This window comes from Marmota monax, unplaced genomic scaffold, assembly GCF_021218885.2.
Source record: "Marmota monax isolate L192 unplaced genomic scaffold, Marmota_monax_Labrador192_F-V1.1 WCK01_AAM20220418_F8-fsc00105, whole genome shotgun sequence".
NCBI lineage: Eukaryota > Metazoa > Chordata > Mammalia > Rodentia > Sciuridae > Marmota > Marmota monax.
The window spans coordinates 2815429-2842706 of record NW_026692947.1 but is presented as its reverse complement, the minus strand read 5'-3'; the positions used below and the strand labels follow the sequence as shown (position 1 = coordinate 2842706).

The following is a 27278-nucleotide window of genomic DNA, read 5'->3' as shown; positions in this document are numbered from 1 at the left end:
AAACACCAATCTCCAGAGCCTCAACAGCCTGACCTCACCAGCCCCCTCCAGCAGCTGAATGCCTACCAACTGGTGCCTTCCAGCTAGGAGATCCCACAACTGTTTAGGCAGCTGGGAATATTGCACAAGAAAAAGCAAGGTCAGGAGTGCAGGATAGAGAGACCTACGCTTGGTTTCTTCTGATTTTCTCTGGAAGAAGAACCAAGGCACAGAAGATTCCCATATAAGCTGGACATTTTGAGACTATTTAGTTTAGAGAAAGGGAACTACATATGGTTCTATAATAGGGCCACATGATTGTCAATTATCATAAGACTAATAACAAGGGGAAAGATGTCAAGCCCATCAACATGCCAAAGGCACTAGTAATTGGAAGTATTTTATGGAGTTATTCCTCCCATTTTCTAGAATAGGAACCACTGAGATCTATATAATAGACATAATTCCAGGGTCATTGAGTCTGTAGGATTCAAGTTGTGGGCACAAAGGGCTCAGCAATCAAGGTGGGGAAAGGATCTGTTTGCAGATAAGCCTTAAAAGAATCTTTAGCCATAAAATAGATAAATGAGCTAGTCCTCCCTCATCTCCCCTTTTCTGATCTTGATTTTCATGATTAGAATAATTTTCTAGAGTCCTAGCATCTTTGCAGTAGTCAGGAAAGGAGACATATCTGAACCCCATCAGGATGACTCAACAGATAACCCTGAAAAAGAAAGAACAAGAGGTAAAAATGGCAGGCAGGAACCAGGGTAGGGCAGACAGTGGTGCAAGCTAAAATTAGGACCCAAGTGCCCGCTAACCACTGCATTCCAACCCCCATCTAACTCCGCCTTGGATATGCCAAGCATCATGGAGAGAGAACCTCTCAACTTCCTTCACAAACAACACAGTGGTAACAGAATCCATTGTTTGTGAGAGCACCCTCATCTCCATGGCAATTTAGTGTGATGTCACCACTTTCAATGATGGATTGCTATGGCAACAAAGATGCTGTCACAGGCAGCAAATTTTAGCAGGGAAAAAAAAAAAAGCAGATCTTCTTGACAGCAAAGATTTTATTGCCAAATATTATCTATCTTGCCCCCACTCTACCTCTGGCATTCACAGGTCAAAGTCACAGAATCATATTTACTTCTTTCCTTTTAATATGGTAAACTGAGGCCCACAGAGAATACAATGATGGTCACACTATTAGCCAGTGGAAGATCCAGGTCTACAGTCCAAATAGATACCATCATCCTTTGGTCCTTAGTCTGTTTTCATTATTTACTTGCTGAATCGCAAGATATTATCAAAAACCAATCAATCAGGGAGTACACAAAATAGAATTGGCCTAAGCTCAGAAACTAAATAACTTTGGACATAAACATAAAAGAATAAAAATAATCAGCATGGGGAAGATGAAGTTAGATAAGCGAATGCCCCTAACACACTGGGGCCCATTAACCCACGACCTCTCTATCCGATGCCCAATCACCCAGTTGTACCTAGACTCCCACCAGGTGGCGCCAGATTGCAGACTTGGTCCTGTCCAAGCCAGATTAGTCTAGTGATGAAAAACTACAGTAGGAGAGCTTGGAAGACCATCCCCCTCTACACATTTCTATTATTATGGTCTGATCACACAAACAGAGACAAAGTAATATACACAGCCTCCAGATGAAACCAGGGGGAAATAAATGCTCACTCTGGCAAGAAAGGTGTATGTCATGCACCTATTCTGATGCTTCTTCCCTGGATTATTAGGAGTATGAGACAAATTCACCATTTAATCCTGTTAACTCCCCTGAGCCCTATAACAGAAGTGCTATGAACCAATTGTTGATTCTCAAATGTTATTTAAGAGGTTGAAATAACAGGTGATTTAAGCACTTGAAAATAACATATTTAGCATCGTACTTTTCAAAACCATTTTCTGTACATTATCTTATTTGATTACCAAACAGCCCTGTGGAGTAGATGGGAATGTTTTGTTACAGATAGATAAAGAAACTCCAATTCAGAAAGTTAAGTGACTTACTTAGGGTGACCCAGTGGCAACAGCAGAAGCAAGACTATAATCAGACCTGTCCAATTTCTACCTCTATGCTCTTTTTACTCAGTCTTACAAACAGTGGTATCTTGGTAAAGATTTAACTACCAGAAATCAGGGGACAAAAAAAAGAAAGAAAGAAAAACTAGTTTGGTAGCATTTACTCTTTTTTGGGGGGAGGGGTACCAGAGATTGAACTGCGGGGAACTTACCCACTGAACCACATCCCCAGCTCTTTTATTTTTTATTTTGAGACAGGATCTCACTAAGTTGCTTAGGGCCTAGCTAAGTTGCTGAGGTTGGCTTTGAACTCGAGATCCTCCTGCCTCAGCCTCCTGAGCCTCTGGGATCACAGGCATGAACCACCACATCTGGCCATTTACCAATTTCTGTAGTTTAAACTTTCCCCCCATGGCTGATTCAAGCTTCCTATGTGAAGTCTACCAGTTTGAAAAATGGACTGAAAATATAAACAATCGGCTCTCACATGCGCTACAGGGAAGGTACAGCTCACTGCTGCATTCTAAGTGCATTATTTCTACTCCAGTCCTGGTTTCTTTCTGGTCTCATGAACATCCTGGCTCAAGAATTCATAGTTCTCGGTACTAGAGGACGCTCCAGTCATCTGCCCTTCTGAGAGTAAGACTAGGATTTAAATATAAGATAACGACTTCTATCATGACCTGTGGCTCCTTGGCTTGTCCTCTTCTTGTCTCCATCCTTGCAGGTGCCTGTCCTGTGTCAACAGCGCCTTCCGCTGCCATTGGTGCAAGTACCGGAACCTCTGCACTCATGACCCCACGACCTGCTCCTTCCAAGAGGGCCGGATCAACATTTCAGAGGTAAAAGGCTCACCCTGACATGGCGATGTGCCAAAGAATCTGAATAACCCCTTCCTTTTCAGATGGTCAGTCCAATGGCTTGATCATCTCTTGTGCTGACCCAATTTGGTCCTTTGATTAGATTTGGTCCTTCTACGTGCTTAAAAGCCATGTTGTTATAAAGCTCGAGAAACTGGCAGCAAATGACCCCAGAGGCAAAGGCCATAACAAGTGGACTCCTCAAACTCTGCGTTCAGGGATTGAGTCTAGAAGCTTAGAGGAAACATATCCAACCCAACAGACTCTGTGATCTGGAAGAGGGTAGTGAATGGCATGTATTCTTTGAGTCTGGCCGTTTGCTTGGCTGTAGACATAACTGAGTTCAATAGAACATTCACTCTCAACCATTCTTTCATGCCAACTTCTCTTCCAACTCTCAAATTCAATGATTCTTTGATGTGTGTCTGGGTGGGTGGCCTTATAGAAAGAGAAGAAAATTCAACTAGTGAAAGAACCAGGCATTGCTAAAAGTCCAATCTCATTATGTAGCTGAAGCTCCATCTCTAAAGGGTGATCCATCTCTCTTATCAACACAGTGAAATATCACACTGCTTATCTTCCAGTGAATATTCCATTTCATGATTACTCATTGATGTTGACTCTTTCTTATATGTCCCCAGCATACCTCAGGATGATGAAGGCTACTGGGTCAATTTCCCTTTCTGGTACTTTTAGCCATGGGTGACCAGTTGAGTTTGAAGAACTATAGAGACCTTATGTATTCATATATATGCCCAAGTGCATATACACAAGTTTCTCTCTTGTTCTGCCATTTAGAAATCTGCAACTATTTATAGGTGACAGTGTACATTTTCATATATTACTAAACCTTTCTGCACAGATATTTTTCTCCAGTAGACTACAGTCTCCTTAAAGGCAAGGATCACAGCTTATCTTTATATCCTTAGTATCTTCTTAAGTGAATATGAGTAGAATGAGTGTGTGGAACACATGGATAAACTAGTCACTTCTGTACCCAAGTCCCATTGATGAACATTGGGTCTGCTTGTCTAAGACTTCCAGAAATGGTGTCTCTTGTATCTCCTCATCTCAACAGCTGTGCCGGTAGCTTTCATGAGTAAACATAAGAAAGTAGACCTTGAAAGGTTTCTGAAACACACACCCATGGCCTTGAGCTCTTTTTAGTTTCTGAAATAACATGTGTTATATTCAGTCAGGAAAAAAATGGAATTTGTCTATCTTAAAAGGGAGAGACATAGATGGTCCCTAATGGGAACATTGAAGGCAGACCTGTCCACAGTTGCCGCAAAAGGATAGAATCAGGCACGTAGTTACCCTGGGAATGATCCAAAAAGGATTTCCCTTGCCAGTTGGTATGCTGGGATGCAGCTGGCCTGAAATCACTACACTGGTCTTAGTGAACACTGGAAATTAATCACAGCCCTGGAACTCTGCAGAGGTCTGAACCAGCCTTCTTACTCAGAGAAAAGGGCCTGAGAGCTGAAGGTATGGGGTGGTGGAATTGCAGCTAGGGAGCCCATAGAAGAATGACTGAAGAAAACAAGTTGCAGAGGGCCTGATCAGAGGTGCAAGTTGGGCAGTAGAAGATGGGAGATCATTGGTCTTAGAAACTGGCCTTCACTTTGGCCACTCAAAACTTCTAAGTTACTTAATTAAATAGGAGGAGGAGGAACTCAGAACCCAGAAAGAGGGTGAAGGATAGATTCAGACAAGAAGGAGCAGCTGCCCCACTTTCTACTGGGGCCGCCCCCTCAGGCAGAAAGAAACCCAAAGCCAAGCCTGATCTCGACCTGCAGCTGGAGTGAGGGCAAGCAGGGTGTCACATGGAGCAAGACAAATAAACTCAGCCGGGATGTGCGTAGAGGCCCGAGGGCTGAGCCCCAGAAGGCTAATTGGAAGCAGGCTGGGCTTCCTTCACACTGTGTAGAAGCCACTGAAACACAGCTCCCTGTCAGCCACAGATGAGAGGCCTGGACATTCCAGAGAGAGGGTTGGAAAAAAGCTGTTGCCTCCCTGCAACTCGGTATTAAGTTAATACTAAAAGAACCCTGAGGCCCAATCCAGAGACTTCCTATCTCCTTTCAGCCTCAAGAAGAACCATACCCTTGCCTCCCATCTTCCCATCTGCCTGAGCAGGGCTGGGTGGTCGCCTGCTCTCTTATCCTCATGTTTGTGGCCCCAGGCAGGCCCAGGGAGTAACTCTCTGGAGGGCTGTGATGGAAACCCAGACTCTATCCAGCTCCAAAATAGGGTGCAGCTTGCCTGCAAGGTTGCTGGGTCACTTCCTTGGCTTCTGAAAATACTACTTTAGCTCTCAGCCACAACCTATCACACCTCCCTGCCCAGAAAATAGCTCTGAAGCCCTGCTCTATTCCAACCAAAGTTCCATTTTAGGGGACCCCTATTCCTGAAAATTTGAGGAACAGCAAAAACACACATGGCCAGCTTGGGTAAGGTTTTCCTGGCTCTATGAGGAGTGCCATCTGTGTCTTTATGTTGTTTTCGAGACTGGAAATCTCATAGGTGTCTCTTTGGGGTTCCTAGAATATCTCTTTTATACTTCTAGTAAGCCCCTGACCTAAACTTTGAATCAAAATTTTATGTCTGTCGACTTCCTAGAGATGATATATAACTGATTGGCTTCATTGAGTAATATAGCAACATTAAGGCATCTCACATTTATAGTTTTTGCACATGTGGCCGAAGTTCTCAATGTGTGCCAACCAGGGTGTGCTCCGTCAACATCACCCACAAACGTGTTAGAAATTCAAATTCTTGGACCCCATCCCAGATGAGGCTAAAGATTGAGAACCCCTGACATACGGTGTTTCGGTTGATTCTGAAACAACCCTGCAGATTCACATAATTCATATTTGACATCTGTAGTAACCAAGATGCCAAAAATTTAGTGATTTTGCCCAAGGCTACAGAGAACTCAGGCATCCAAAAAAGCAGCACAGTTTGTTTTCTACAGAAAAATCAGGCTTGAGTGTGTTAGTCTCCATGGCCACAGCTACCCTTGCAGGTGTGACTTCAATCTGGTCCTTGCTGTTGGTCATGAGGGTTCAGAGAGTATGGCTGGACCTGCACAAATCCATCTCTACAGATGGAGAAATTTCCCATGAAGATGGGTTGGCCATGCCACTTTCAGATAAAAGGACAGCCGCATATGAGGTGGGTTTGCCCACATCTTTCCAGAGGACTGCTGGGCCAACTCCATGCTTAAGCCTGATGATGAAGAACAGCTGTGCTGCAGAGACTACAGTTCACAAAGGAAAGTTTTAGAAGTTAACATCTATTGAGTGCTTATTATATATGCAGCACTATATATAGATAGATACACACACACACATATGCATATATATAAATTTTATTTAATCTTGACTACTGTATGGAGGAGATTCTATTACAGATAAACTGAAACTTAGATAAGTACAATAATTTTCCTATTATCATCAAATAAATGCAGACATCAGGATTCAGAGTCAATGTTCCAAGCTGGCCTTGAATAAGTTGATGTCCTCAGATTCTGTGTATACACACACACACACACACACAGAGAGAGAGAGAGAGAGAGAGAGAGAGAGAGATTTGCAGTAATAATATTTAACAATGAGTGTTCATCCAGCTCATTACCACTTACCCCATACTTTCATATCCCTCTTTCATGTAATCTAGGATTGTCAGGTATTATTGGCACCATTTTAGATTTGAGGAAACTGAATTTCAATTGAACCATCCCTTGAGCCCTTTTAAGGTAACAAACCAGACTTTACTAGCACTCAGAGCCCAGCAGATTTCTGATGGGGCTCCCAAATCTCTACCTCCCTGGGCCGGATCAGACTATGACAGGGTGTTAGCAAGCAGGAGTGCACAGGAGTATGTATGGCTTTCAGCTGTGAAAGCTCATCTTCCTCCATGGCTAAACCAGGCCTAGTGAGATGTAGATACATAAATATCTTCTTTACGCCCCATCCCAGGGGAAAGATAGAACCAAATAAATCCGATTAGCTTCCCAGGATGCCGGCTGCTCTCTCTCTTTGAAGTCCAGTGGGTGAAGATAATGCCATTTCCACATGGGAGAAGTTGTTTCGAAAGGCTAACGGGTCCCCAGCACGGGAACCTGGCAGAGCACAACCAGACAGAACAGGCAACAGGGCCCCAAGACTCCCAGGGCTCTACGCCAGGCCCTGGCCCTCCTGCCCTCCCTACAGTTGTATTTCCTCTTCCCTGTCCCCAACCCCCTGCTGCCCAGCTCTAGGATAGTCCCAAACAGGACATCTGTTCATTTTGACTTAAACTAAGCCGGCTGTCTTGAGGAGGTGACTCTGGCTCCAGCTGGCCTGCAGACAGAGGAGGAATAGGATGACCTGAAGACGTCACTCAGAAGACTGTGAGGATTGGCAGGAGCAATCAGTATTTTAAGAACATTCATAACAGTCTTAACATTCTGCAGAAAAAGCATTTGTGATTATTTGCTTTTTTGTCCTTAAGATAAAAACTGTGTGTGTGTGTGTGAGAGAGAGAGAGAGAGAGAGTGTGTGTGTGTGTGTGTGTGTGTGCGCGCGCACGCACACACACAGAAGCAAATGGTTTGGAAGTGGCTTTATTATATCCATCATTTTCCTCAAACCCCAGATGTACTGAAGTTCCAGCAACCTGGCAACTTTCCAAGGTGCAGGCCCTCCTGCACCTGCCTGCAGCCTCAGTACTGCCATTGGCACCCAAGTCACACTGTCTGTTCACTGAGTCTCCCCAGAACCATCTACAATCGAGAGGGCCTGAATCTCATCTGTTGTCCAAGATGCAGAGAATGTACTTGGGACTCCAACCACTTCTTTCCTTTGCCCTAGAGAAGGAATAGAATCATTCTATTCCATTTAACCTAAGAGCAAGAGTCAAATAAACAAAGCCTACAACTTTTTTTTTTCCTATGGGGGGCAATCCTGTAGCAGATTTGGACATTTGGGAAGACCCTAATCATTATTCCTAAGTCTAGTTGCAAAAGGCCTAAAGCCACAGGTTGTGGGAGGGTGTCTAAAATTCTAGAATTTCTTTTTAAAAGACTCAGAATAGTACTCATAAATTCTACTCATGCTTCTCCAACTGGACTTAGCCCAGGCAAAAAGGTGTGTGTGTGTGTGTGAAGGTGTGTGTGTGTGAGACACAGACACACACAATCATCCATGGGGGATTGGTTCCAGGACCTTTGTCAATACAAAAATGCCAAAGGCTTAAGTCATTTACATGGTACTTGAATGTAACCTATGAACATCCTCTCAAATACTTTAAATCATCTCTACGTTCTTTATAATAACCAATACAATGCAAGTCTGTGTGAATAGTGGTTATACTGCATTGTTTAGGGAATGATGACAAGAAAAAGGTCTGTACATATTTAGTACAGATGTGATTTCTTTTCAAATATTTTTGATCCTCAATTGGCAGAATCCATGGACTCTAGGGCCCATTGTGGGTTTTTGATTTGTTTTGTTTTTTCTTGTGTATGTGTGTGTGTGAGAGAGAGGGGGGGAGGGGGGAGGGAGAGAGAGATCGGAGTTAAAAGGACTCTACAATATTGTTTACTTACTGGAGACATCACAGCTCCAAAAGTACATCTTTAGGACCCTGCTACTGAAATTTGAATTTGTTCTCTGAGCTCATTAGAGATGAGAAATAAGTGCTCATCTTTTACAGTATACCAACAGGTTCAGAATCTGAAAATCTATTCTCTCTCTCTCTTCTGTCTCTCTCTCTCTCTCTCTCTCTCTCTACACACACACACACACACACACACACACACACGCACACACCATTATACCTCAGCTTTATTTCTATCCTAAATTAAGAGTCTAACTTATTAAATTCGATGTTGATTTTTAGCCACTAACAGGACATGGCATCTCCTTTTCCATGAGATGCCTGGGCTTCCCTAAAGCGATATTCTTTTTTTTTTTCCCTTGGCTATAAATATATGAAAGACTCTGTCAAGAGTGCCCGCAGGGAATGAAAGTAAAAGTGCAGTAAAGAGCAAGTTTATGAGTTGGCAGCCTGAGTGACTGGCTCCTGAACGGGCCCATCTGTTCTGGCACTGCCGTGTGATCCTGTCCCTCGTGGAGACTCTGCCTGCCTGGAGTCCTCACGTGTGGTTGGCTGACAGGCAAGGGATGGCACCAGTGATCCTGGAGGTCCATCCAAGCCCTCCTAGGCAGATTCCCATGGGAAATTTCCCCTGGATCCAGTTCTTCATGGTTCCTCAAGATGCCTTAGTATATTCAGACATGCTGGTTAGATCATCGAAGACTCCAGAAACCAGGGCAGTTTCCAAACCCAGTTGTTGGGAATCAAACTTCTCTTCAAGTGTCTTAATGTCTAGAAAGAAGAGATTTACCCTCATCTCCAACAAATCTGAAAAGTTGGAACTATAAAGAAACTTCAAGATCTTTTTATCCGTTGCTTCTTTATATTCACACACCCACAAACAATGACCAGTGTCCATTACACTTCAGGCACTGAAATGAAGAATGGGTATGTGGGCTTGAATATACCACCACCTAATCCTCAAGAAATTCACAGCCCAGTAAGTGAGTGTTAGTGTTTGGGAGAGAGAAAAGCATGTTCAAAAAAGTCCAGGAGAAAAAAATCCAGTAAGGGAGATGGCACATCAGAACTAGCTGTTCATTTGGTATGGTCAGAATGTGGCATGCAAGATTGTGGGGTTAAGAGGCCAACAGGCATGTCAGGCCTGCAACTGGGATCTACAGAAAAGAAGTGATTGCCTAAATCTGCCCCATAAGTATCAGGCTGACCAGCGAGGCCGTGCCATTGCTTAACGTTACCTGAGTTATATAAGGCTTCTTACTGGGAATCACCTCTGTCATCCCAAAAGGGACAATCTCTTATCTCTCTTACTATTGCAGACTGTCCACACCTTGCAGGAAATCTAGCAATCTTGATTCTGGGTCATTTAGTACCAGTAGTACCCCCTCTGCAGGGCTCATAGTATTGGGACCCCCCATAACATTCTCAAAAGCTCTCCCCAGGTACAAATGTCCAAGGGAAGTGGAGCCTCCTGCAAGAATTCCTCCAGTTGAACCCTGGAGATAGGAAATGATTCCTCATGGAGAAGGTTTCTACATCCTCACTGCCAGGGGCTACTGGGCTCAGATCTTTCCTGGAGTGGGGGGAAGGAGGAGATCAGAGCTGTTAGGCGATGACATTTGACCTCTGAGAGAGCAAAGCAGCATCCAGACTTAGAACTGAAGAAAATCAGTCTCTTTCTCACCTTCTCTCTCATGGTCCTTCCCACAGCCCCTCCCTACCATGACTTTCTTGCCTGGGTTTTGTTTTCTAAAGGAACATGGCATTCATGCAGAGCTTGGTAATGAAATAAGATAAAAAGCCAGAGCAAGTATTTAGAGCATTGCTGGGAGAGCCTGATGCACCTCCTGGAAAGCCCAGCTCAGCTGAAGCTGCTGATAACAGGACGCCCCGGGCATTGACCATGTGAGGGGCAGAGGAGCCAGAGCTGGGGAACCAGATGAAACCAGAGGTGGGGTGCCGGAGTTGGGGACAGGGACACGTAGAGGCTCTTTCATCCAGCTTCTCTGGAGGTAAAATCCACAGCTTGCTGTACTGGTGCTTGCAAATTAATTCCTGAATTGTAACACACACATCAGACCCAGGACAGTTTGTGGGATGGTGATGACAATATCAAAGCCCAGGAGCTAGGAGAGATCTCATTTTCCCTGCTGACTCACACACCTCTTAAGTGAGGTAATGTCCTTCTCATGGGGAGCCCACCTGTATTCACCAGGTTCTCAGCCTCCTGGTTCTGACCTTGTCTTTCCTTAGGTGAGTAAGAAAGTATGAGCTGAGGACAAATGGAACCCCTTTTCTTGCTCTTTCAGGACTGTCCCCAGCTGGTGCCCACAGAGGAGATTCTGATTCCGGTCGGAGAGGTGAAACCGATCACCCTTAAGGCTCGAAACTTGCCCCAGCCTCAGTCGGGCCAGCGAGGCTACGAATGTGTTCTCAACATCCAGGGGGCCATCCACCGGGTCCCTGCCCTGCGATTCAACAGCTCCAGTGTCCAGTGTCAGAATAGTTCGGTAAGAGGACTCGAGCTGGGGCCCTGCCTGGAGCAGGACTTTCTCCCCCACCTGCGCCAAGCCCTAAGACTGGTGCTCCCAACTTCTAGAACCATCCAGGGTCCCAAGCTGACCCTATGTCCCCAGGGACAGAAGAATGTGCAGGTACCCTGGACCCTCAGCCAGGGCAGATCAAATGAATGGTGTCAGAGGAAACAAACTACCCTAATGGCAGAAGCGGGGATCTCAGTACCCTTTCTGAAGTTTAAAGAGCCTGCCTTTAAGCCTGTGTGGAAACTCCAACCAGCGTGAAGCAGCTCCACCCCACCCTGTCCCCCACACCTTGCCCACATGCAAAACCAGAGGGCATCACCCCAAAGGTAATAGAAAAGAGGGAAGAGGAAGTGAGTTGGGAGGGGAGAGGAAGGGGGAAGCAGTGTGTTTCAAGAGCCGCAAGGGTTAAACCAGTCCCGAATGGCGGACAGAAAGCACCGAGGTGTTTAATTATAATTCTAGCCCAGAGAAGATCTTTTTATCTGCCAACTCCCTGTGTCTGACTGTGGGGGGTCAGCTCGGAGATGGGGACGTGACAAAGGTGTTGAGGGAAGCTAATTCGCCTGGGAGAGATAAAGAGAATCTGGGCCTCTTATCAGGGAGCTGTCAGATTCCGGGGTCACAGGCGCTTGATAGAATTTGTAATCGGTGGAAGGCGGCCAAGCGCAAGGGGAAGGTGGGATGAGAAAGAAATGGAACTCAGCAAAGGAGGAAGGCAGCGGGAAGGGCCGGGGGCAAGAGGGCCGACAGGGACGTGCCCTCCAGAGCTAAGTGGCTAGGACTGGGCAGCCCAAGAGGAGATGCCAAAAGGTTTCCTTCAGAGGTGGCGATGGGAGCTGGGCCACCCAGAGGGGCTGTTTCTCACGTGTGCGGAGGGTCTCAAAGTCCTCTGTGTGATTAGCAGGAGAGAAAGTGGACTGTTAGCCATAGCTGGATACCTTTCATGGGGGAGCAGAGGAGATCTCTGTCCAGAAAGCTCTGGACACTTCTCCTTAGTGGACCATGGACCAAAGTAAGGCTCATGTATAGAAAGAGAGGACAAGCACAGGGCCTGGTCAGCCAGCTGGTCACAAGTGTCACAACAAGCCCTATTCCAAGCTCCGCCTCTCTGGGGGTAGTGAGAGGGGATGGCTTTATCTCCTAAAACTCACAGACTTTCTAGAAAGACTGGACTTGTGCGTGAAAAGATGCACAGCAGTTCCTGGAGGAGAGCAGCAATGCCAGGGAACAGGGAGGTTGGAGAGGGGTGGCAGAGATATTGGAGAGGATGCCCGGGGAAGGTGGACCAGAGCTGGGCTGGGAGAATGATGAGGATGAGTTAAAAGGATGGAGATTGTGGGGAAAAGATGGCATTTCTTATGAAATAGAAACTCAACCAAGACACAGAGAGGGGGCTAGGCAGGTGTGTTTGGAGACAGGTGGATTTAAGCTTTCTGCAGGAAAGCAGTAGAGAAGAAATTTGGAGAAGTCAGTTTGGATCAGCTTATGCAAGGTACTAAATGCCCAGTTGGAAGTTTGGGGTGGGATTCTGGAGGCATTCATGATTGGGGAGTCAGGTAAAGAGCATTCTAGGGCTCCTTAGAGCAGGATGAAGGGTAGCTCTGAGCCTCTGGCTCCTCATGACAGACAGCCTCTTGAGCCATGTGCCTCTGCCCACTCCCCACAGTACCAGTATGATGGGATGGACATCAGCAACCTGGCCGTGGACTTCGCCGTCGTGTGGAATGGCAATTTCATCATTGACAACCCTCAGGACTTGAAAGGTAAGCAGCTACTTCCGGGTAGAGGTTTGATCTTTTCACGACCCCGGGAAAGACTGGGGCTGGAGGAATCAGAGCCAGCAGGCTGCTGTGCCTTGAATAATACACTCCCTCTGTCAGCGGAACTCTTCAGAGGATCCTAAAGCAACATTTGGAGCCATCAAAGGAGTCCTGTTAGGAGCCCTGTTTTATTACAACCAGAGCATTCGTCGGGCGGCTGCCAACTCATCCACGCTATTCTTTGGCTCCCGGTGGCTTTGAAGTGTCTGTGGAACCTGACCTAGGAGAACAGCAGGCAGGAACGTCCCGCCAGTTTCCCTGGAAATGGAGATATTGTTTCCACTCAGCTCTTGTTTCTCTGTCCTTGGCCCTGGTCACGGTCACCGCACAAAGAAGGTTTTTAAGGTTGCACTCCTGGTCCTGAGGCAGGTGGGAGGGACCAGCATGCGTAGTCAGGCCCACATCTGGAGCAAGGAAGCTCAGGAAGGGGACTGGACTGGAGCAGGAGGGGGTACCGCACGAGGGCCACCTTCATTTACCATCCTACAAACATATGTTGAGCTTTTTCCATGGGCCAAGTGTGGCCCTTCCTTTAATGCAACAGATACAAATTCTAGCTGCGTTGTTAAGGATGGTAAAAGTCTCTCCAGTTTGCTGAGCATTCAGTGGAAAAATCATCATTAAGTGATTTGTTTGTCATTATTTCTCTTAATCGTCACAACTCCAAAAGGCATGTACTATTTTTGTTCCCATTTTGTAGATGAGGAAAGTGAGACCCAAACAGGTTAAGAAAAGGGCCAAGTTGGATAGCAAGAGCCAGGATCTGTACCAAGCCAGTTTAATTTCAGAACTCACGCACAAGCTACCCACATCACAGTGATGACCTGCTGCTCAGCTCACTGTGGGATTTGAACCCTTTTCCCCCAGAATGTACCCCAGCTCTGCTCCCATCACGAGCCACATATCTTAACTTCAGTTCAAGTAGTTGAAGCTGTCACAGGCTCTGTTTTCATCTGAGATTCACCCCCTGGGTACTGGGAAGGGGCCTAAGGACACAATAGAGAGTGGTCTATAAGTATTTCAGCATCTGGGGATTTGCCTCTTTGCTGCCTTTAAAATAAATGCTTCTTGGACTGCGAGAGAGCAACTTGATTCTGGGAGATTTTTTTATACTATTTTTCCTCATTCCCAGCCCAAAATTTTCTCACCACTAAGAGATAGGAGTCTCTTTCTTTGCCGAGGAGCTAGGCCTAGATCCCAGAGATTGCCTTTGCACCTGGAACCCTGGGTGTCAGGGTGACTGTACACCCAGGTGTTGGGGGGATATGGCCACAGTGTCTAAGGACTAAGGTTCTAGAATCCAACAAACCAAGGTTCAACTGCTGGCACTTGAACTTGCAGCAGTGTGAACTTGGGCTAATTACAGCTCCTTTCTACACCCCAGTGTCCTTGCCTGCGCCATGGAGAAAGAGATGCCCTTGGCATAGGGTCATCATGAGGATCCAATAAGTTCATGGCTGGAGAGCATGTGGTCCATATTTACAAATGCCCAGTGTGTACTTGTTTATTTTAAGACTCCCATTTCCTGCCCTCTACCTTAAGAGGCCATAGACATAAGGATGTTTACATAGTCCTTGAGCCCGGACCAGGGAATGCTGGGCAGACCAGAGGAATGGGAGGAGAACCTATGAAAGAATAAAAAGTACCTCTCCCCCAGGGCATGTACCTGACCTCCAGCAGAGGTACAGTGCCCAATCCTAAAAGCTAAGGTCTGCTTGACCAGAAGGGTTGAAAAATGACTGAGTAGTCATCCTTCAATCTCCACATTGGATTGGTTTCAGGACCCCCTGCTGAGACGAAAGTCTGAGGCCTCTTAAGTCTCTTCTATAAAATGGCACAGTGTTTGCGCATGACCTGCGCATGTCCCTATATGCTTTTAGCAATGTCTAGCTTACTTCTAATACCTCATACAATGTAAATGTCCTATTCATAGTTGTTATACACTATGTTTAAGGAATAACAATCAGATAAAAAGTCTGTACATGTTCAGTACAGATGCATTTTTTAAAATATTTCAATCCACGGTTGGTTGAATCCACAGATACAGAACTGGTGAATACAGAGGGTCAGCTTTGCTCTGGTTTTGTAGAATTCTTTTGGGACTCTGAGTTCAGAACCCTAGCAGGAAAAAAACTAAGCCCCAGACTCACAAGCACATTTTCACTAACTGGCTGGTCAGTAGGAGACAAAAAGCAAAGAAAATGCACTTGTAGATTGCACATGTGACCTGTTAAGGAGCCAGTTTGTCCTCTCTGGGACATGCTGTCCATCCACAGGGGCTGACAACAGGACTCTGTCACCCACTTTGCTTACCAGCAATACCTCCCCAGCTACCCAGCCTTTCTTTAAGCTCAGGCTGACTCCTGTCCCAGATCCACACAATCTCCAGCATACAAGGTGAGATTCCTCTCTTCTCGGGATGTCCAACTAGCAGCAGAGCCAACTGGAGCCTCAGGACTCCCGTTTGGGGCACTAAGCTTAGTAAGCTGTAATAGTCATTACGTCGCTCTTTGAGCTTCATTTTAACCTGCAATGAGGAAATAAGCCCTTACCTCTCGAAATAGGGGCCATCTGTGAGTAGGAAAGACAGCAGCAAAAGAATACAGTTTGAGCTCAAAGAAAAGATAATAAGCATGTATAGAACATCAGATATGTCACAGGCACTGCGCTAAGCGCTTACTATACAACATCTCATTCAAACCTCCCAAAAAACAATGATTATCTCTGTGTTACAGATAGATAAATGAGGTTCAGGGAGGTTAAATACTTTGTCACATTGCTCGGAAGTCAGGAAGCCACAATTAAAGCCCTGATCTGATTCAATCTTGAGCCAGAAACTCTGAAATAATATTATTTTCTGTAGTGCCTTTAAATGGCTACTAAGAGGTTCAATTTATTATTAATTTCCCATCCATTATTCTTGCAATGATGATGGGGTGTTATCCACGGTTAGGGATGGTGTCTGTCGTGCTTGCTAGAAGAGGGTACGCCGTGAGCTGCCTCTGCCATCCCATCTTGACAGTCCCCCTCTCTTTACAGTGCATCTCTACAAGTGTGCAGCCCAGCGGGAGAGCTGTGGGCTCTGCCTCAAGGCTGACCGCAAGTTCGAGTGTGGCTGGTGCAGCGGCGAGCGCAGATGCACCCTCCACCAGCACTGTACCAGCCCCTCCAGTCCCTGGCTGGACTGGTCCAGCCACAATGTCAAGTGCTCCAACCCCCAAATCACCGAGGTGAGTCCCTAAGTTTTCAGAGCAGGAGGGGACAACCAGGATTGTGGGGAAAAGGTACAAATTGAGCCTTTTTAGATAAATTCTCAGATTTGAGTTTATTTAATTTGGGGACATAGACAGCCTCTCAAGTGTCTGGATGGTCCATGTCCAGACATAAATGACAAGAGTATGGAGCGTGTCCTTGTGCCTATGCATGCGTGTATATGCAAATCTGTGTGCACCTGCATACCACAAGGGACACAGAGCCAGCCCAGTGGCCCCGGCCAGGCTGGCTGACCCAAATACAGCCAAGAAACTGGTTCCATGGTGGGTGAATATTTCACAAAGCAGGTTTAGCTCTTCTGAGCAGAAACATTGATTTCAGTAGTTACCATTAGCTCAGAGTTGCAAAGTTGGACATGGGAGAAATAAAGAAAAGCACTACATTAGCCACCGCGCCATTTCCCAGGGTTTAGTGTCTGTCCCCATTTGTTTGTGATTTTAATGGGAAGAAATAGGTAATTAATTATACGGGGGGAGGAGGGAGTGATGTTTCCAAAATAGCAAATTGCAAAGGAAGATGAATAGATGATGGGAGTGAAAACGCAGCTGCTCGGGTTTTGAATGGCCTGGGAGAGGAAGAGTTGTGCTTAACTTTAGTTGCATTGTGTGCCCATCACTCTTCACAGCTCCCTATTCAACGACTGTCACTTGTGCTTTGAAACTAATTGCACATTCCCTTATGGTGACTAGGAACGAAAACCTGGGCAGGTACCACTGTGGTCTGCAGGTTTAAAAAAGCAAGGGAGGGGCTGCTCTTTGACTCCATCTTCCCGGAGCTGATGCCCTGTCCTTTTCCTGCCTCTTTCTGCCTGGTAGTCCAAAGAAAGCTGCTCTGGTTCTTACCTACGACGGAATATTGAAAACCTTCTGGAGCACCCCTGTGAGCATTTCAGAGATACAGATCAGTTTAAAAAACAAACAAAAGCAAACCGCAAGGATGGGTTTAAATGGATGATGTTAATATAGAGATGCTTTGAACAGGGAGCAATGTTGCTTAGCATTTAATTATTTAACCCTTACAACAATATCGGAAGGTAAGTATTCTCACCTCCGTGGTGCCGATGAAGAAACTGAGGCTCAGAGAAGTTGAGTGACATGCTCAAGTTCACACAGTGAATAAAATGGCAAGGACAATATTTGAATTCAGATTTAATTATAAAATCATTTACAAATTCTCTACAAATTAATCCCCCCCCAAAAAAAAAACAAAAAAACCAAGACACAGAGAAGTATTTCTACTTCCCTAATATCCAAGTCTTTTCTAGCTGGTATAGACCTCACAGATGCAACTCATCCACATGGCGGTGCTGTACTGAGGGAGATACTGCATCTTGGGCTTTGTCCATCTGAGTAGGAAGGGGTTACGTGATGTACACACTGCCCCTCACAGAGTGGGCTGCTTTGATCCCATTTTACTCTCAGATGTGGCCAGTGACCGTGACTGCTGACTGGCCCCTGTGTCTTTATGCTACTGGAAGAGTGTTTGCGGGGGCTGCTGGTGGTGCCTGGTCTCTGCCCTCAGAGAGTCAGTTTCCTGAGCTGCTCAGGGCTCCGTGCCTTCTCCCTGATTCCAGTGATTTCCGGCAACTGCTGGCCTGAGAACTTGCACGGGTCTGTAATTCTTCTTTCTGCTGCAGTTGTCATCTCAGCCCCGTCAGCACCTGTGGTGTAGAGGAGCTTAAATTAGTGGGGACTCAAGTCCATCGGCACCACACCTCTGCCAGCCCTGGTGACTGCCCCGGGTCAGTTGTCTGTCTGCTCTTCTCCCAGACAGGCTGGGGCCCCTTCCCAGCCCTGAGGCAGGCTGTTCCCTAGGGGAGCCTCTGGCTCAGCCACCCCTGCTCACTGACCGAGGACTGACAGGCTGCTCCGTTCACAGAGGACACCCAAGTTACAGGAGGCTAATTAACCCCCTGAGGTAATTAGGCTGTAATTGATTTTTCCCAGTGAACATATCAGCAGGAGTCGGAGGCCCCAAGACTCCTGTTGGTGATTTTCATGTTGAGGCTGTTGAGAAATGAAAAAGCATCTCTGGGAAGAGACAAATCCATGCTGTGTTCCAAGCCACTCAGGGTCCATCACTCTGGACAGGATTTGTGGGAGGAAGAATCCAGGCCCGGAACAATTTATGTAATATTATCTGTCATATTTTCCTTCGTTCTGTATCTCCTACCCCCCACCTGACTCTCCTCTCCTTGTAAAAGTCATTTTGTTTAACTTTAACTTTCTATTTTTGAAATAATTTTAAATTTATAAAAAGATATAAAAATAGTACAAAGAACTTCCATATCCCCTTCATCCAGATTTTTCAAGTTAACATCTTACATAACCATAGTACAATTATCAAAATCATAAAATTAACATTAGTTCAATAAGACCACTTCATATACATGCTTTATTAACACTTTGTCAATTGTTCCAATAATCTCTCTTTTCTGGGCCAGAATTTAAGCTGGGATCTAATCCAGGAGCCTGTGTGACATCCCGTTGTCATGTCTCCTTAGTCATTTGATCTGAAGTCTTTCTTTGTCCTTCATGTCCTTGAAGAATCCAGGCCGGTTATTTTGTAGAATGTCCTTTGATTTGGATATGATTGATGCTTCATCATGATTAAATTCAGGTTATTACTTTTATTCTTGGCAAGAAGTACTGAAAAAAAATAGGGTACATATTAAAAGGACCTCAAAGCCAACTTGAAGGGGGGACCCCAGTGGTCAAATTTGGAGCAATTTGAGCAGGGAAATAATGATAATCATGGTCTTTACCAACAGAATAAAATAAGGATTCATGGTCTTTACTGACATTTGACAAACAAATGGTAAGAGGGGTTCCCTTCTTTAAGCTCAACTAATAAATATGGAAAAAATATGGAAATAAAAAATCATCATTTGCAGCAGGGTGTGGTGGTGTGCACATATGTTTCCAGCTGCTAGGGAGGCTGAGGCAGGAGATCACAAAATCAAAGCCAGCCTCAGCAACTCAGGGAAGGCCCTAAGCAACTTAGAAAGACCCTATCTCAAAATAAAAAATAAAAAGTACTGGGATGTGGCTCAGTAGTTAAGCAACCCTGGGTTCAATCCCTGGTACCAAAAAAAAAAAAGTCATCATTTGCAAAGTTCACAGTAATAATTGCTTCAGGCAAGAATGGGCAATGGATGCTAAAATTAGTGGATGAAAGTCCGAAGAGAAACAGGATATCTGTATGTCTTAATCTATCCTCTCTATCCTCCCATAAGATGCTTATTAATTACAACCAGAACAATAGTAGCCTCATGATGAGGAAATCAGGTAGACCCCCATGGTGAGCAAGAGATCAAAGTTCCCATCACCCATGATGCAGAAAATCAATTTCATATGCCCCCCCAATAGAATACCCCCAATAAAGGCAAGGCCTCATTTCTATGGCATTTTTGGCAAAAAATGAATAAGTTAAAAGTAACCTTGAAGAGGATTCAATGCATTTTCTTTTCTTCAGCTTTCTTGGCTAATCCCCTCACACTGGCATAGATCTTTTTCTTAAACCTGCCAATGATCAGATTCTATGAGGTTCATACTATTTCACACATAGCTCCTTGTCACTAGCCCCTATCTGCAGAATGGGTACCCTCCTCAGTACAAGCACTTTCTGTGCAGTAAACATAAGCCACTTGCTAGAAAGATCCTCCCAGAAGGGTAAAAAAAGAGAAGGATCCCATAGCAGCCTGTGATGGCTACAGGGGGTGGCAGGATTTCCAATCCTGGCAATAAATGGGGGCTGAAATGGCTGCCATCCTGCCTGACAGCAGAGAAATAAGTGAGATGACCTCAAAGAAGCTCTACTTTAGGAAAAGGAGTGGGCTCATGCACAGTTAGATGAACAGCTGTGTTCTTCCTTAACCCCTCCTTACCCTGTTGTCTCCATGGCAACCAAGCCCACCCCTAGAGACCCATCCTTTATGGCAGCTTCATGTAGGACAAGTTGTACAACCTATTGAATTTCCCAGTTTGCATAAAGCTCAGGTTAGGACCCCCTCAGGACTCACCGTCTGCTCCTTCTCAGCCGGCTCATGGTGTGATAATGATGCTGTCCCCTGTGGGAGGCATCCCAGGCTGCTCCCATTTCCAGCTGTCATCTGGGCATCTGTGCATGTGTCACCTGTTCAACTCCAGGAACAGGAAATGTGCAGAGGACTAGAAAGTCCATGAGATGCCTGGCCCACCATTTCTGTTCTCCCCAGCCAGGGCCTCAGGACCTGCTGGGACCTCAAAGGAGAATATTATGAGCCATCCACTGGAAAGGAGACCCAGAGAGATCATTGCCCAAGAAGCCAGGAATGGGCAGGATTCAGCAGAAAGGAAAAGGAGACTGAATATGATCTGGGTAATACAAATTTAGGGAAGGTAAAGGGGCTTCAGAGATAATTTCATATAGGTCTCCACTCTGGTCTCTACGGAGGACCGGTTTCCTTGGATGGCCATAAAAAATACTATACATGAGTTGTCTTAAACCACAGAAATATAGCTTCTCAGAGATCTGGAAATTAGAAGTCTAAGATCAAGGAATGGACAGGGCTGGTTCCCTCTGAGAGCTCTGAGGGAGAATCTGTCCCAGGCCTCTCCTGGCTTCTAGGGCTTTGATGGCAATCTTTGGCTTTCTTTGGCTTATGGAAGCATCAAATGTCTCAATGTTCACGGACATGCACCTGTCTCTTAAAACACCAATTAGATTGGATTAAGGCCCACACCAATGAACCTGTTTTAAAACGATTACCTCTATAAAGACTCTGTCTCCAAATAAGGTCACATTTTGAGGTCCTGGGAGTTAGGGCTTCAACATATGAATTGGAGAGAAGGACAGAATTCAATCCATAAGAGTAAGAATTATGAGAAAAGAGAGTCAATGCCACAGTTCCAAAGAAATTAATTCAGTCATAAATGAATATTTAATTAGTGGCTACTATATGCCATGCTTATGCACCACCTGGGTCCCTCCTCCAGAATCTCTCAAAGGTGGAGAAGCTTGAGAGGTCAGACCTTCACTGTAGGCATCATTGCATTGGTCAGCAAATGCCAAAAACAATCAGATAGGAACTGGGGTTGGAGATTGTAATGTGGTCAAGTAAGTCCTGGGTTGAGCACAGGGGGATGCAGCCTGTCCTGTGTAGCCCCAGCCCATCCTTGAATATTGGTCACCTAGAAGAGGCTTCGCAAGCCACACTGCTTGCTCTAAAGAGCCTAGGATAGAAACTTTTAAAATACACCCTTGGCAGATGTCTCCTGTACAGAAAGAGGATTGCAGAAGGGACATAGGTCTCTATAGCTAATGAGGACACCACCCTAGATCAGGGACATGAACAGGCTAGCCAATGCCTAATTTTAGCACTCTTAATAAAAACAGTTTTTTAAGTCAATGAAGTGGCACATACCTGTAATCCCAGCAACTGGGAGGCTGAGGCAGGAGGATTGCAAGTTCAAGGCCAGTCTTGGCAACTTAGTGAGACCCTGTCTCAAAAGAAAAAAATATATATTTTTGAAAAAAAGGTCTTGGGATGTAACTGAATGTAGAGTGTCCCTGGGTTCATTCTCTAGTGTGGAAAGAAAATGTTATTAGCGTTTCTTTAACAGTATTCTACCATGTGCCAAGCTTGGTGTAGTTTGCTTACTCAAAAAAAAAAAAAAAAATCCAACAAGATGACTATAATTATCTTAAGAGTGGGGAAAACAGTGCTTGGAGAAGTAAATAATTTGCCCAAAGTCACACATCTGGTTAGTGGCAGAATAGGGATGAAAACCAGTGACTTCTGACTGCAGAAGTCAGACTCCTCCATCCCCTCCCCACACACACACACCATGCCGCCTCTTTTGGTCACAGAGATAGACCTGTATCCCCCATATGACCCTACCCCAAATATACCAAAAATGTCTGTATCCAGTATCAGAATCCTCTAGGAAGATACCAAGAGATGCCAGATAAACTGGGGACATCGGCCACCCTTTGTATTGAGCCTTAAGGTCAACTTTGCCTGACTTTCTAAGGTTGATACTTACTCCTATAAGTGGAGGAAAGCAATGAGGGAATTTGGGGCTGCATTTGAGCTTAGGGGAATCACGTTTTGCCTGTCGGGTATTGGCATTGCTTTAATGCCTACCCCAGGTGCTGTGTGAATCCTCCAAGCTTGATGCTATTGGTTTTAGTCTTTGCCTACCAAGGCAATGATGGTTAGAGTGAAGGCTGGAGTCCCTGGCCTGGGGTCTGATCTCTCAAGTACTGCCACCCAAAGAGAAGGGACAGACCCGTGGAGAGGACCCAGGTGGTGCACACCTGCAGGTTAGAGCATCAGGTGGAGTAAAGGTACAGTGGGACAGAAACAGGGAATAATCCCCTAATTGGGGCCTCAGGGAGTGGCCAGGACCTTATCAACCTTAGAATGCTCCTGTAGCCACCTGCCATGTTGGTCCAGTAAGAATGCACTAGTGCCAGGCAGGAGGAGTATAGGGTTTTACAGCTGCTTCTCCATTGACCACTGTGTAAATTTTACTTTATCAATTTTTCAACTTCTGTAACTTCCCCAACCTCACTGATCCATGCTTAGGGAATATAAATTCTCTAACATTATCTTAGGTACATTTATCTGGGAAAGAGAATCGATTGTAGAAAACAATATACACTGCCCTCCAAAATCAAGCAGAAATTATTTTTGATGCAATAATAGTTCGAGATGATCTTTTACTCCTGCTGCCTCCTGCTCTATATGTGGCCCAAATAATTTAAAGGACATTGTTTTTTCCCAGATTATCTCCCATGCAAATGCATTTGTGAAACTATTCAGGAAGCTGGGACATTTACAAGTATTTATCCGCAAGCCTGCACCAGATCTCTGCAGGAAAAGTCCAAAGCCACCTGCCCAGGGCCAGAGTCACGCGCTGCAAAGTTCTCAATAACAAAAAAAAAATAAAGTCAGTCAGTTTTCCTGAGAAACAAGCCAGCACTCTGATCTCCTGTTCATTTATTTGCAGGCCTCATTAATATAACATCACTGCAACAAACAGCTAACGGGGGATGGTGTCAGGATGAATAATGGAGTTACTCTGCTGAGATAACAATTAGGTTTTGAATGTACTATCAGCTAAGACAGAGCCAGCAAGGATTCACGCCAAGCAGGAGAGCTGGTGCTGCCAGTGCCATAGATTCCTGCAGAGCTCGTCAGCTGAGCCCTAGCCTGCTGTGAAGAGTGCACACACACACACACACACATCACAACTTGGAAAAGAATGGGACCATTTGCTGCCTTGGAATGCAATATCCAGGTGTCTCTGGGAGCCAGGATAGGATGGAAATTTGCAAACATGCAGTTGACATCAGCACCCTCTGAAGTCAGGAAAACACTAAGTGACAGGAAGGGAGCAAGTAGATAAGGAAAGAGAAGATGAGCAAGCTACACACCAGGATGTTTCCTCTCTGGCTGCTCCTGAAACCCTACCCTAGACACAGGGGCATCTAATGCAGAGGGTTCACATCAGCTAGGGACATGGACAGGAGACCAAGGTCATTCTGGAACTGGAGATGCTATTGGGGCTGAGGTCATCCTGGAGTGTCTTTCCTGGACACAAACCTCCCCCCAACCACAACCTCCTAGAGGCTCTGATGTCAGTCTCTCCTGTCTCCTCTTAAAACCCCCATAGTATGACAACCTGCAGAGACAATGGGGAAGGATGCTCAGGCCACAGAGGCAGCCAACATGGCAAGCCCTGCTGTCTGCACCAGCCCTGCGTCCCCACCAACAGCAATGCCCAAAGGCTCCACCTGCATGGGGCACTCTTCAAATCTCAGCCACTTTTCCTCCAGACCTCAGCTAGCCTGGTTTCTGACCGGATTTCTTTCTTTCTTTTTTTCTTTATTTTTGGTACCGGGGATTGAAACCAGTAAAACTGAACCATTGAGCCACATCCCCATCCCTTTTATTTTTTCTATTTTTTTATTTTGAGACAGGATCCTTCTAAGTTGCTTAGGGTCTCACTAAGTTGTAGAGGCAGACCTTGAACTTATGATCCTCATGCCTCAGCCTTATGAGCCACTGGGATTACAGGCTGTACCACTGTACCTGCCTATCTTCCTCCATTTCTTGGTCATGAGAAAAACAGTAGTTAATATTCATGGAAAGCTAACCTCCATCTAGTACCTCACATGTCATGTTGTTCAGACCTCACAATTTCGTGGGGTAGAAGTTCTTATCATTAGCCCCATTTTACAGATGATGAAACTGAGGTGCTCTGAATGGTGATAACTTTCTTAAAATTGCATGGCTAGGATTGAATCCTCAGCTACTTGACTCTGAATCCCCGCATTTGACCTGGTTACTATCCTTGTCTGAGCTCACTTGGACAAATAGAATTCTACAGCTACAGAGCCAGAGGAGAGAAAGGAATGGGCACTATGATCTTGCCCAGGCCCACTTCAGAGATAGGAAGAAAACCAAAAATCCCCATGGCTAACCTCATCTGGGGAGCTGGGACAGGGAGAGACAACAGGGGGGGCAAGGCCAAGAGGCAAGTGTGGACATTCACGGGGGGGGGGGGGGGCAGAGAGAAGGGAGATGGATACAGAAGCTCAGAGAGGTGGCAGGAGTAAAGCCAAGTCCAAGGCTCCTCTGAAAGCATGAGCTCTGGCCTTAGCCAAGGGAAAGGGGTCAGAAGCTGAGCAGGGGGAAATGATAAGCAGACTGGGGCATGAGTGCTCGTGGCTGGTGGCCTGGACCCTCTCCAAGAGTAGGAGGATGGTCAGCTCAGGCAGAGTTCTATGGAGGCTAAAAGCACAGGTTGGAAAGACCCAGCTGTGTCTGCCATCCATGGTCAGCCCAAGCCTCCCTGGGACCCTGTTCCCCATTTGCAAAATGCAGATGATATTAGTACTACTCTCATCACTTGTTTTGAGCTCTAAGTGGGATACAATAGATAGAGCCCCTGGTCCAATTCCTGACTCATTATGAATATTTAATAAGTGGAAAAATAAATGGCAGGCATCATTATCAGAAAATTCTTCAGTAAACTGAAGTCAGTGCCCATCTTTTCTCCCACCATCACTGTAGATCTGGAGACATAACTCGAGGAAGACAGGGTCTCTAGGATGGGAGCTGAGCTTTGTGAAGCTCCCACCAAGTTCTTCTGACCCTTCAAGCCCCTTCTCTGAAGGAGGCCCCGACTCTGCCCCTCTAAGGCTCTGCCTGAGTCTCCACCAGAGTCTGAACCCAGGAACGGCCATCCCTGTGCAGTGAGCCTCGCACTCTCTCATCAGGCTGCCAAGCCCCTGGGCTTCCAGGGCCTCCTGCCCTGCTCCCTGGTGCAGCCCTTCGGATCTCCCCAGCTGTAATTAATCGGCTGCATCTGCTCTCGCCCTTGGGCGGCTTTGTGGCACAGTTCCCGCCGAACTGTTCAATTAGTGGCTGCAAGAACGGGGGCGGCTGCAGCATCACGGCGGCTGCTTTCCAGGTCACAGCACCCACGGAGGAAAACAAACATGACAGAGTCTGGCTGGAATGCAGATTTGGCTGGGGTACCCCCACGGGCACTAGCCAGGGCTCATTGGGCTATGCTGCTGTTTAGGTAGGGTCTGAGCAGGTGGAGAAGTGGCTCCCCAAACTAGGAGTTCCGGGAAGCTTTAAGAGGGCCTTGCTAAAGACAGGGATCTCCCAGTTAGTCCTCTACCATCAGCCCATGTACTGCGGCCTAAGCTTGCCAACCTGCTCCCACTTCCTATTGGCCTAATCCTCCTGGCCTAAGATGAGTCAATCAGCAAGTGCATGGCCAGGACGTGGACTGACCTCCTTTACATGTGAGGAGGGTCCTGGAACTGTTTCTAGGACAGGACACGGAGATGCTGGAATGAGCCCTAAAGTGTTCTCTATATTTTCCTTCTGCATCCTGCAAAAAGTAGACAAAACTTTTATTCCACAACCAAAATGCCAAACCCCTTAAGGTAAGACAATAAGGCAACTCAAAATCCCATTAAAATGCAAATATAGGTTTCTTTAGGGAGGAGAGAAAGACTGAGTGATAGGTGCCTAAGTGGAGGGAGAAACCTTTGGGAGAAAATCAAAACAAAGCACAGGAAAGGTACCAAGGGTTTACCCTCCACTGGGTTTTGCCCAGGACCAGCCTGGCTAATGGTGTATGTGACAAGCAGAGGGAAACCATCTTTACAGCCTTTACCTAGTGCACATTAATCAATCAGGCACTTACTTGCTCAAGCCACCAGCCTGGTTTGGGTCACTACACTCAGAATGCATGGAAATCCAAAGGTCCAGAGAAAAGCTTCCAGAATGATCAAAGGGTTTAGAAAATAATATCTTCAGAGGAAAGGCTAACAGAATTGCAAAAGCAAAGGCCAGGGGTGACTTAATTGCTGTCTTCAGTACTTGAAAGATGTGTAATGAGGAGGCAGCTGTTCAGTCCTCCATTTGATAAGGAATCAAACCAGAAGTTGGCTTAAATTAAAGCAGGGAAAACTTCTTAATGATTTCGATGTTCAAATACTTCACCACTCACAAGCAACACTTAGGCACCTCTACTCTTCCAGGCATCATTAAAGAATGCAGTTTCTTCTAAAATCTGATTGAGACCAGCGTACCCCAATAACAGAACTTTGGGAATATTTCCTAATGGTTGCTCTATGCCAGATAGTACACTATATATTAGATTGCTAAGAAAAGTGAGACAGTCCCTGTGCCAAGGTAGTTCCAGGCAATGAGTGGTTATAGTCCATGTGGCAATGGCTGTCTTGGAGGTGTTCGTAAAGGTCAGTAGGAGCAGAGTTGGGGCTGCAGCCTCTGTCAGAGAGTGAAGGAAGGTCTCATGGAGGCATCTTTTGAGCAGAGCTGGGCAGGAGGAGCAGGCATTTGTCAGTGGGCATGCCTGGCTAGCAGAGGGATTAGCACACCAAATGCACATGGGCTTCACAGCCTGTAGCTTTGGGGGCCACTAAAGTCTCCAAGTAGCACACATAGTACATCAGAGGGCTGAGCCAGAGTCTGGGGAGCACACTCCCCCCACCCCAAGTCTGAAGGGTGGATAGTGAAGGGGCACAGAGAACTTAGAGGAGAGTCTCCACAACAACCTTCACCCAACCCAGACACAGCAGCTGCTTCTGGGCTCTTCTCTCCCCAGGCCTCCAC

At 45.9% G+C, this 27278-nt stretch overlaps 1 protein-coding gene across 1 annotated transcript in view; it reads left to right on the top strand.

The window, feature by feature from the left end:
• Positions 1-27278, top strand: part of Plxna2 (plexin A2) — a 208252-nt gene that overhangs the window by 138303 nt on the left and 42671 nt on the right. The window contains exons 9-12 of the mRNA XM_046452125.1: positions 2760-2874; positions 10806-11006; positions 12706-12802; positions 15899-16089. Coding sequence (XP_046308081.1) covers positions 2760-2874; positions 10806-11006; positions 12706-12802; positions 15899-16089 — 604 coding nt within the window. The remainder of the gene's footprint in view (positions 1-2759; positions 2875-10805; positions 11007-12705; positions 12803-15898; positions 16090-27278) is intronic.